Raw genomic sequence first — 12,697 nt, forward strand, 5'->3', positions numbered from 1 at the left:
AAACATGAGTTGTTACTTCATCTTCTGTAGGTACAGGTGGTACTATATGTATGATATCATCCATAGGTAACATAACATTTGCCACCCTTTCTATTTCAGGCTTGCTCTCGTGAACATAGGTTGATAACCTTGTATGCTTATTTAATCTCGAGATGATTCCCAAAGGATCATAATGCCAAATATTGTCCTACAAGAATCCAAAAAACAACATTTCCCTTTCTAGGATATCTATAGCTTTTTTTATTTTTAGCAATTAGAGGTGAAATTGCATATGGATAGCTAAATAATGCTCTTTTTTTCTTAGAGACAAATTGTAATTCATTCACAATAATCTTTTTCCTAATAACTTCAAAAGAAAAAAAAAGGGCGAAACATACTTTGGTCGCTGAAAGGCCTTCTTTTCAAAACCATATAAATGAATCATGGTAAAATTAGGGTATAAAAACCAACTCCCCATACTTTTCTCTTCAGTATGCCTTAATATTCTTCTCTGCTCTTCTAAAATTCTATCTACCTCTACCACTATTATTTTAACCTTTAGAGGATATGCAAAGAAATTCGTATATTGGGAGTACGAGTAAGGAATATGTTGAGAATAAATTACATCAGTGCATTTGTAAATTTCCTTCTCTTTATTATCAACATTTGTAACGCTCATAAGGAACTTGGTAGATAGAAAATGGTGGCCGGGGTGCAGGCGTAATAGACAATCATTCAAATCCGAAAACAATTTCTTCAAGTTCAGGCGGAATTTCTTCTTGGATTTCTTGCGGAGTCTCAGTCATCTACCTCCAAAGTTATCTATTTTGCTAAATTAATAGAATTGCTTAAATTAGCCACACCACTGCATAAAACAAATTTTTTGGTTTGGGAATATTGTCGATACAGTTGGGGCATACTTAATGATGGACATGGCTATACCTATACAATTTGTTACAACAAAAAAATGGGAGAATTCTATTTCCAATACTCATATTTGTTCATCTCCATCTATAGATAGGTAGGATGAGTAAAAAACATTTCACAAAATCCATGCTCTAACATAGCTACTTGGCAACTATTTTACAAACTAATTATATAACAAAATACATAGATAGGTCATTCCTAATTTTTCAATAGGGCTCAAAGGAAGTACCCAAACTCAACGAGCAAGGATTGTAATCCCAATGCTTTGTTCCATTTAAATTCTTGTTCTCACATTTCTTTCCCAGATTTCCTCCCTCTCATCACTAACATAGAGCTTAATGTTTGTTTAGCTACACTTGCATAAGTGAGAGTTGTAATGTCTACCTTTGTTACCCCTAAGCTAAGGGAACATCTTCCCTCAATATCTCTAATCATTGTTCCTCCCATGGATTATTAATTTGTTGTTTCACCATTTTTCCCTTGTATTTCTTCTCAATTTTTCCATTTTCACCTTTTTTATTTTTTGCACTTATCTTCTTCGTGTCAATTTTCTAAGAACTTATTATGGATCATTTCCCACTTTTCACTCATATATTTATATTCCAATACATGAGAAATATATTTATATTCCATATGAGTAATATACATATTCCAGTCCTCGAGGGATAGCTTAGAAAACAAGGCTCATAGTCATTCCAAGAATACTCATTATGATTCCAACACATTGTCACATGTAGGATTTCTCCCTACCACTTGCACTAAACCTTTTCCATGAGAAATATTTTTATATTCCATATAAGAAATATGTTTGTTTTGGTTCTTGATGGATTGATTAGCAAGGCTTCAAACCATTACAAGAAATACTCATTATGAACTTTGTTAGCCCTTTACAAAGCCTTTATTATTCAATGAAATACTCGCCAAGGTCTTACAAGATTTTATAATCCAATGAGAGATTCGCCATGATTTTACAAGATAATATAATTTGGTGAGAGATTCGCCAAAAAATATATATACATATTATATTATTGATAAAATTGCCTTCCATTTTTCCTATGTATCATGGGGATTCGCCCATTTATTATATATATAAATTTAAGAGGGTTCTTAAAATTTTCCCTGCACGAAAAACACAATATACATAGAATACAGCGAAATCCAACAGAAGGCAAGTGGAAAAACAAGTCATAAGTGACCTAACTAAAGATACCCGTCCCAAAGTCAAAAGCAACAATTTGGAACAGGAATGGGACCAATTTAATAAAACGCTACAAGATACTCCTAAGACAATAGATGCCCAGGAAACCACGGAATCTCACACTCCTCTGTAAACTCATAAAACTTCAGACTTTGAGCGAATGGATGAGCAAGGGACAAGTTCGCAACATACAGAAATCATTGTTTCTTTGCACACATCGGAAATTATCTTAAAGGTGACTAAAATTCCTCCTTTAGATGTGTTCTACAGCCCACTGCATAAGGTTGTAGTGAGAAAACAAAGGGAAAAAAAGGTGGAGACACTCGAGATCCCTAAAGGTGACTAAAATTCCCCCTTTAAATGTGTTATACAACCCACTGCATAATGCTGTAGTGAGAAAACAGAGGGAAAAAAAGAGGGTGGAGACACCCGAGATCCCACCAGGGAATGAGTTGATGGACATAGTTTGAAAGAATATTCCTTTCCATCCTGAAAATTTGACGATTGTCGCAGTTTACAGGGGCATATGCAACTGCCACCATGTATAAAGCTACGGAAGTCTCTATTTTGTTAAGGGAAAGCAAAGAAAAAATAGCGCAGCTCGAGCAACAGCTTGAAATTGAGAAGGCATGTGTGAACAAGCAAGTCGCTGAACAACTAGCTCAATTGCAGCGGAATATGGAGATATTAAAAATAAGCCATGAAACAAACATCTCTGCAAAGAACACGCAAATCCAAGAATTTCAAAAAGCCATGGAAAAATATAAAGATGTCCCTATTGTCGATGAATTCATAAAAGAAGCATTAGAGCTAAATTCCCTTCTATCAAAACAACAATATTTATTTTCCCAAAAAATGTCGCATGTCACTCTTTATCTAATTACTAGTGATCAATTAACGAATAAGGCGATTGATCAGGGCACTTAATTTAATGATTTAAATACAAAGATCTCTGAATTCATTGAATGGAAAGAAACTGAAAAAGGAAGAAGAGATCATCTACCCGAGATTGAGGAGACACATAAGGACATTTTATTCACAGATTGAGATGTGCGAATCAAGTAGGCTAAAATAGCAGTGGCAAAAGCAGCGAGAGTGGCAAAGAACGTAGTAAAAGCAGTGAATCACACTTTGTACACTACCAACTTGATGAAAGAAGGTAATCCAAAAACGCTGCCAGATTTGAACGACTTGGATAAAAACTGAAGGTAAAGGTGAAAACCCAAAGAGAAGCGATCACAATGTTATCAAACACTGATTGGAAGGCATATCGGCTATTCCTTGTCAAACCTCACAGCCAAATAATGACACTCAATTGTTCACTCCATTCAATGCAAAGGACGTTGCCACCTCTCACAGAGGTTATCTTTGCAAGACAGGTTAAAACATAGTTTGGGGCACCTCGTCAAGTGAAACTGATGTCCGATATATGCAATCTAAAGGATACGCTGACAGACAACAAGTCATCTTTATAACCTCTCCTCACCAAATCACTTTTATTTTTAGAGTTAGTTGCTAGTTAACAGAAAAGTTGTTTGAAACCTCCTCAAATATTTTTGTATAATCTATTTTTGAACTTTAGTTAGATAATATTTATACCCTTCTCATGCATTTAGAGAAGGGTCCAGAATTTTATCAAAAACATTTGCAAATAATGCACTTCTGTAATTTTGTGAATGCCTTGATGAAATTATGGAACATGGTCATTTCTTTTGAATATCAGACTACTTTCCTTTGTTGATGCGCTATTGTATACTTGGAGAATAATTTAATTTGGAGAACGCAATTGATCTATGTCATTAGTCAAATGAGCAGAACCTCACACATATGGTACTTTTATCTTGTATGATTAGTTTTGTTTTTGTTTAATTAGTGATAACATTTCATTTTCATGAATTATATATCAAATACGTTCTTTTTGTTGTGTTAATTTCACCACTGTATGATGCCTAGTTGAAAGTATTTATTTTCATATATGATCATTAATATATACGATATAGTTTATACATTTTTTTGACTAACTATTTAGTCAAAGAAATTCTATTTACACATTATCATCTATATTTAATGCATGAATGATCTTTATTATCACATGTCAAACAAATATCTTTTTAAATCGCATATCACACAAAATACCCGAGTTTATATTAGATTAAATTAGCTAGAGATTTTAATGATAGAATAGGTCATTTAGTCATTATTATTATTCTTACTGCAATCGCTTCAAAACCACCCATTTTCATTTTAAAACCCACATTGTGAAACTAGTCACATTATCCCGAGTCAAAGCCACCACTTCAAACAGAAAAGAAGTTGTCTTTAAGGTCTAGACCGAGTGGTTATCCCCCCATGTTAAAGCAGCAGAAATCTAAAGCGTTAACAAGAATTAAATAATAGATGTGGTCAGTATTGAAAATTATTATTCAAGAAAATATTAAAGGCACTAAATTAAAATCAGAGTTTAGTTAGATAATTGATAATCCAATTAGAAATATGCTAGCTATATAATAATGTATTCATTGCTCCCATGAATATATGAGAATTGAGCTCATGGATTGAGAACCAGAGTTCTCTAGTTTTTGTTTATTGGTTCTTTTATGTTTTCATATCTATGCTCTTGATAGATTTAACATTGGCAGAGTAGTTTCCTTGGTCGTTGTTTTGTTGTAGGTGATGAGTGTTGGCATTTCCTTGTAATGTTCAAGGCAATATTTTTTTGCAATGGATGGGTGTTGGTGATTCCTTATATTACTAGAGCATTCAACCCCTTCATTTCCAGTGAGTGATAATACCCTCTGTATCAAAAATTCATTATATCGCTGTAGTGGTTGACCCCTTTATTCATTTCCAGTGAGTGATAATACTTCTGTATCAAAAATTCATTATATCACTGCAGTGGTTGACCCCTTTATTCCCTGGAGGCGGTAGCCATTCATTCATGGTCAGTGATAGAATGAATGGCACAATGTACATTGCATATGAAATGAGATCGCATATCATGGAAAAATAAATGGCATAATGTGCAATGCGTGCAAAAGGAGATTACACGTGATCCTTCATGTCTCCAAAAACCAATGATTTTACATGTTGAAACCAATGCTTCTAGAGACGAGGGATTTGATGTATGTGTCATTCATCCTCTCATACTCCACAATCCAAATCATTTTATATATCATTTAAATCATTTTATATATCATTTAAATTATCCTATAATGATATACTATGCACTAAGTCAATGATTGGCTTAGTGCATAGTGGATGATATTTGCGGTAACTTATTGGCTTATTTGTTTTTTTTAGGATTTCTTTGGTTAAAAAGACTAAAATTTCATAGCACCTTTTATAATTGATCCCAACCACAATCCTTGTTTGGCATTTAGTCTTGCATGCAAGGCATTCTATGGTTTTTTTGGTTGACCGCTATCATTTGGCACCTTGAAAGGATTGCTTCCAAAGCCATCATGGGCATACTACATAATTTTTGGATCTTTGTCTCATAATTCAAGGAGCTCTAGCATGTTTTGGTACATTTGAAGTTGAGACATAATAATTGATGGCATAATTATCATCCATAATGGACAACTTGATTGATACGAGAGAACAATCTTGATAGGAAGAGGATGAAATCAATATGCCAAGGAACTAAATTAAGGAAATAGAGCATGTTAGAGCTTATCCTACTCTATCTCTTATCTCTTGTATTAATTTTGTTTATCATTCTAGCTATCTTCTATCTAGCTAACATACTTTATCTCTCACCTCTTCTATTAATTGTCTATGCTCTCTTGCTAATTCAAATATAGATTTTGATCAATACAATCTTTTTCAATTGCTATGAACCCAAAAAAAATCCCTGTTAACCTTAAAAAAAAATGTCTTTCTCAATTACTTTCATGACAAAAAAGAATTATTTCTATTTTTTAATGTGTAATTAAGTTATTTAACTTTAAAATTTTAATTTAAACATAAAATTATATAGATATAATTTACAATAAAGACATTACCCATCAATATGATTAACAGATTGCCCTTTATAACAATATTTCCTTTGTAATCATACTAGTGTGCAAAATAATAAATTACAACAACATGGAATATAGGAAAACAGCTATTGAGAAATATAGAATGCTTTTAAAAAAAAGGATTACTAGTAAAATTCTTTATGAAAAGAACATTTTTAATTTACATTAAAAAGTATTGCTGAGGCGGTTACATTGCTTTTTTTAAATCATTGAGGATTTTATTCGAGAAAACACTAACAACCCAGGAAAACAAAAGGTAAGCCAAAAATCTAACGTGAAGTGCAACCCAGATTACTTAGAAATATTTTACCGCTGTAGACAATTAGTAGACTACTTAGCGATGGCAAAACCAAGGCGGTCAGCACTTAAAACATAGACTATAGGATGGCAACGAGCTTTATGGAGTTTTTGTACGTCACATATTTTCATTCACAATATTGAAAGCTCACACATATTCTTGCTCGAGTGGAAGCACTTCCACTCAGATACAATAGCTTTGTCAAAAAGGCATTTGCTTTCTGCCTTGCATAATAAGTTTTACGAATAGCCGATTGTCCTTTGGGTAGACGTGGTATTTCCATTTCCATTATTTTGGATAAAGATGGTAATTCCACTTCCATTATTTCAAGAGCAGGAGCGCTCTCCAGCAACTTATCCAATATAAATATTTCCCCTTTATCAAATTGGTATATACGCAGCTTCACTTTCCGAAGATTACCAAGGAGAGAGATTCCACATGTTAGCGTTGGATCTCGTACTAGCTCCTGAATTTACATACCATGTACAAGGGAAAATCGGTCTTCCCGTTAGTAAGCAACACATTATCAATACAACGATATTATATATATCATACGATGGCAACAAAATAATCCATGGCAACACAATAACTCATGGATACATAGTTCAGCCATATGAATTATACGCTGGTAAAAGCTTATAAATATCGATCCAATATTGATCCAGAATAAATTTGAGAACACTTATTATATAATACATGACAAAATTCACATTTAATCCATGGATACATAGTTCAGCCATATGAATTACATGCTGGTAAAAGCTTATAGATATTGATCCAGAATAAATTTGAGAACAATTATTATATAATACATGGGACATTTCACATTATAATACATGGCACATTTCACATTCTACAAATTAAAGAAATTATTAAACTAAATAACATATAATTTTAATTTTATTTAATTTATTATTAATATATCATTTAAATATATAATTATGAGCAAAAAAATCATATGACGTGGTATGTTATTTTATAGATTATTAATCAATCTAATAAAAGGAAAAAAAAGTGCAACTATTTTGAGATAAATATCAATTTTTTATTTCCGTATATTATTATGAATATTTCATAGAGGTTAAATATCTGTCATCCACCCAATAATTATTGATAATTAAATTAAATTAAATTATTGAAACTCTATTATCAATAATTTAAGAATATTAATAAAATATTCTTGAATATTTTTAGCAGCAGTCTTAGGTTGAGATTTCAAAAGTAGTTGTACCCTTTTTACCATTTTAATTAAATTGATCAATTAAAAAAAATGTCACATAAACAAATGTCATATGAAATGGGTTGTGATTTTTTGAGCATGTGGTATTGATAAGTCACTGTATTGATCAACAATGTTGTTACAAAGCCTATTTATAAATTAAAAAAATTCATGGCCAAGTAATAACTAGGGCAGCCATATAAATTAAATGGCTGATAAATGCCAATAGGCATAAAAAAAACTTCGTTCATGATACATCTCACATTACCCAAAAAAAAAAAATTAGAAGGAAAGAATTTAAAAATTAACTCAATTTTGGATATTTTTAACTTGTAAATATTCTATGTTACAATACCATGGCTTACTAATACCACATGGCTTGTGATACATGTCATATTACATTTTTTTAATCAATCAGTTAAATTAAAAAGACAAAATGACCCTAACTATTTTAGATATGTGTATATTATAAAAGGTATTTTAGAATATTATGTATATTATATTAAGGATATTCTAGAATATTATGTGGATATTAAATACTTATTATCCAATTAATAATTATTGATAATTAGATTAAAATTATGGATGATAAAAACATAATTACACTAATACAAATTATCCCTTATTGAATGTTGGTGGATTAATATTTCTTTTAATCGATATCTGTATCTTATTGTCTCCTCTATATCGAGGGATAGAATTTCAAATATTAACTAACTTGTATCTCTAAATCCATGTTTATTTCACATCTACATATATAATTCACATGATAATTATAAAATTACAATGCAAATTATTAAATAACAAATATGTTTATCTATTATAATTAGGAAATTATAATATAAATTATTAAATAACATACATCATCGTGTAAATCCATATTTACTTTTTCATATTAATACAATTATAAAATTACCATATAAATCATCAATATAATAAACGAGATCACTTAAATTCACTATTTTCGATGTATTCAGACTTTTGGGAAAACCAAACCGACAAAAATGTAACTTTCTTTTATGTATAATTAAAACCTAAAGGTAGTCGGTTTTTTTCGGAGTTGTCTATAATGCGACTTTTTGAAGATTCCGGTGATAAATCCGGCGAAGAAATTGAGATCAAATCTTGATTTCTTGCAGTTAAAATGGTTTTTTAACTGCATATTTTTCAGCACCCTGAATTGGGACGCTTTCATTGTGCAGAAACTAGCTATCAAACTTGCGATTCCAAGAATTCTTGCCTGATTTCGACCAGAAAAATCCGCCGGAAAGGCTTTCAAAAAGTCGCGTTATAGACAACTCGTTTTTTTCTTGTGAAAAGGAAAGAAAAAGATAGCCAGGTTTTTTTCCTTGAGAAAAGGAAAAAAGGAAAAAATTAGCCAGGAGCGTAAAAGTGCAAGGAAAAAAAATGGCCTCACCAGATAAAGCATGTTGCTCACTCTTAGTTGTACTAGTTCAGGAAGCCTTTCGAGCAGATACACGAGATCAACCCTCTGGTATTGGCTTCCCCACTGGTCATTGATGTCGAGCTTCTTCAATGTTTTGAAATCCCCCACTATCTCGATAGCTCTCTTTACTGAAACTTGCAATGTCCCGGCATAAGTAAAATCCAACCACAATTCAGCAACATTGCTGCCACACTGCATTTTAATTTTATAGACGATATATGAAAGTTCGTGAAACAACACCCCATTTATTGTCAGACCACGCATGTTACCGAGCTCCATCTCTAGAGTTCTAAGCTTCGGACAGTTCACCGTTAAAACCTCTATCTCCAACCTGTCCAACCTACCGTGTATAGACAAATGTGTCAAGTCGGGAGCCGAGATAACAGGCTTCCTTAGGCCAATGTAGTGGAATAAGCTAAGATCCACAAGGAACGGGGTAAGAGAGATAAAGCGGGCTAGAGACTCATCTGTGAACTCCACGCCGTAGAATGAACAAGTAATGAGATGGTTGAATCCCGAGAAATGGGACGGAAGATTCGCAAGCTTGTATTTGGAGAGCCTGAGAGTCGTGAGACGAGTGCATGAAAAAAGGGCAGGCGGGATTTCCCTTATAGGGGTAGAGGCACGGGGATCACAAGAATCGTCAGGGGAATCACAGAGCGTCAGGTGTTGGACATTCCTACATGCTGCGTATCTCACCCATTGCCATACGCTTTCACGAGTAAACTGCAGATAGGCATAACTGGTAATGTAGTTGAACAAGTGAAAAGCTTCAATATCTGTGGAATGCAACATCAGAAGGTTGGAGATTATTTTCTCCACCCTTGCAACGGAGAGTGGATCAGGATCTGTGTTAATATTGGGCACAAGAATAACGGGAGAGAGGGTGAGTTGGGGAATTTGAGTGTAGAGTAATCTCCATCTCTTGGACAGAACGGCGCATCTGACGGCTTCTCTGATTGGAATTTTAGAAAGGATGAGGCCAAGCAATGGGTCTGGAAGAGCAGAGAGTATATCTGCAGCGGCCGGCATGACTGTAATTGACAAACCTTGAGGTAAAATGAATGAAGGGGATTTGAACTTTGAAAAGGTTAAAAGGAAGCAGAAATGAAAGATGTTCCAGCAGGATGATTTTCCCAAGATGGTGGAAGTATTGATATGTTATCTTACCAAATTAATTTCCAAATCCTCGGAAAGGACTGGCATATCACTCACACATGTTCAATATGTATGAAGGCGAGGTCTGCACATGATATTCAGTATTCCGTGTGATATTGATGGCACATGTCGATCATATGGCCATCCATCCCAACGGATGATATTGGTCGTCCTCTGAATGCGCCCTGCGAAATGATACGATATACTAATCGGGTTCAAAATCACAGTCCTTCAAAGGGCCCTCAGGCACGTCATAAAAGTGCTAAACTAAAATTACACTTCAAAAAAAGGGTAGATTTTGATTTTTCCCAATTTAAAAAAATAGAAATTATAAAACGTCGTGTGAGAGGCTGTTGGTCCTTTCGGTTTTCTGGTTATTACAGACAACTTGAAGTCATTATGTCATGCCGTCAATTTTCTGGCAATTATTTTGAAGAGAACTTAGGTACATTCGTTCACTCACAGGTGCATGTTACATTGAAAGTGTACTGTGCCTTCAATGTTCATATAATTTTGTAATTAATTTATGTGACTCTGAAGTGACTTTCTATGACTCTGAAGTTACTGAATTTTCTGGCAATTTTTTTGAAGCCAACTTAAAGTCGTTCCGTCACTGGTGGATGTTACATTGAAAGTGTACTGTATCTTCAATGTTCATATAATTTTATAATTAATTTCTGTGACTCTGAAGTGACTTTCTATGACTCTAAAGTTACTGAGAAATTGATAGCAGTCTCGAACTTCATCATTTTCCAGGTTCGTACAATTTTGTAATTAATTTCTGTGACTTTCTATGACTCTTTGAAGTCACTGAGAAATTGACAACAGTCTCGAACTTTATCATTTCCCGCTCTTTAGTACACGTAAGAAGATGTGGCAAATTAGATAATGATGAACGAAGATCGAGGTTTCCTAGCAGCAAACGAACACCGTTCAATTTATGTAAATTAATCCAAAGGATTATCCAAGCCTTTTAGGGGGAGCCCATATGGATAATTTTGTCTCGATAATAAGAGTGTTTTTAATGGAAATGATGGGGACTCTGCATCTTTCTTCTCATCCATGTCAATGGGGAAATTAGCACCAACCGGTTTCAATTTATGTAAATGAATCCAAAAGATTATCAAACGTTTTAGGGGGAGCCCATATGGATAATTTTGTCCTGATAGTGAGAGTGCATTGAATGGAAATGATGGGAATTTTGCATCTTTTTTCTCCTCCATGTCAACTGGGGAAATTAGCAGCGATAATAATATGGAAATATTTTTACGCTGACCCGTTGTAACGAAGAGGGCTCACGGAATATGGAAATATTTTTACATTGACCAATTGTAACGAGGAGGGCTCGGGAATATGGAAATATTTTTACATTGAGAGGGCGGGAATATGGAGGTCCAAAGTCATTCAAGGGGACTCTTGACACTCCAAGTTCAATAAAGGATCCATTGCCTATCAAGTAGGTTTGGTTGCGCGGTTTTTTTTTAAGTGTTATATAATTGGAGTTCAATGTCGATTGTTCGTGGCAATGTGCAGATTTTAAATTCGGCAGAGATCCATCTAAATTGAAATTTCCAATAAAAATAGGACATACTCATCCAAACCAGAATTTTCCCCAAAAAAATTAAAAAAGAACAGACCCGTCTAAACTAGAATTTTCAAAGCCTTACTTATATCCTGCTCTGATATGCCCTTATCATGATTTTATATTTTGAGTTCCCACATCCCTTGTTTGTGTGAACTTGAGATCTGCATCCTCAAGATTAATATTTCATGCATTAGTAGACTATTTCTATGAATTCGAGATATACATTTTCTACCTTACAAACCTTGAGGTGCATATCAAATCTGGGTTTACATGGATTTGCAGTGGTATCCACATTTAACGGATTTAATGAACTATACACAACAAGGAATGAGTGAGCACAATCAAAGAACATATGCATCTACGTAACCCACCTAACCTGTAAAATGTACCTGGCTTCTCTATGCAAAAGACATTGCCTTATCAACTTTCAGTGTTTACCTGGGAGAAGTTGCCCTTATGTTCACATAATGCATGATCTTAATCTCCTTGTTGTGAAAAATTAATAGTTTGTTATTGTTGTCAAAAAAATATAAATTTTTGCAAGAACTAATTTGGTTTTCTTCTAATGCTGCTATGAATTAAAGTATAAACCCATTTTAACCCCTTTCTGATATGCGCCTCAAGGTTGATATGTTTGTTGTTTTCATGATTCTAGTATATACATCTTCGATCTTCGCAATCTTAAAGTGCATGTTTGAGTGTGGTTTAGATATATCTATGTTTGTGTTCATATTCAATGTACCTAATGGATTGTTTAAATTCAACACACCTAATACACCAATGCACTATGTAGTTTCAATTTACCCTTACATGGGCACATACTTTGAGTTAGATGGATTAGTCCCACCATCCTTAACAATTGGG

The 12,697-nt window shown here is 33.6% G+C and overlaps 1 protein-coding gene across 1 annotated transcript; it reads right to left on the reverse strand.

Moving 5' to 3' along the window:
- Nucleotides 1–2,013: 2,013 nt before the first annotated feature.
- LOC149144715 (F-box/FBD/LRR-repeat protein At1g13570-like) lies at nucleotides 2,014–10,122 on the reverse strand. Its single transcript, XM_089452250.1, has 2 exons — nucleotides 9,061–10,122; nucleotides 2,014–2,025 (listed from the first exon to the last, which is right to left on the reverse strand). The coding sequence occupies exons 1-2, from the start codon at nucleotides 10,120–10,122 to the stop codon at nucleotides 2,014–2,016; spliced, it is 1,074 nt and encodes a 357-aa protein (XP_089308376.1).
- Nucleotides 10,123–12,697: the final 2,575 nt, after the last annotated feature.

The sequence above is a fragment of the Pinus tabuliformis genome, chromosome X, assembly GCF_031772625.1.
Source record: "Pinus tabuliformis cultivar Carrire ecotype Pingquan chromosome X, CPIR1, whole genome shotgun sequence".
NCBI lineage: Eukaryota > Viridiplantae > Streptophyta > Pinopsida > Pinales > Pinaceae > Pinus > Pinus tabuliformis.

Coding starts and splice junctions, on each gene's coding strand:
- LOC149144715 (XM_089452250.1), bottom strand. CDS start 10,122: ATGCCGGCCGCTGCAGATATACTCTCTGCTCTTCCAGACCCATTGCTT.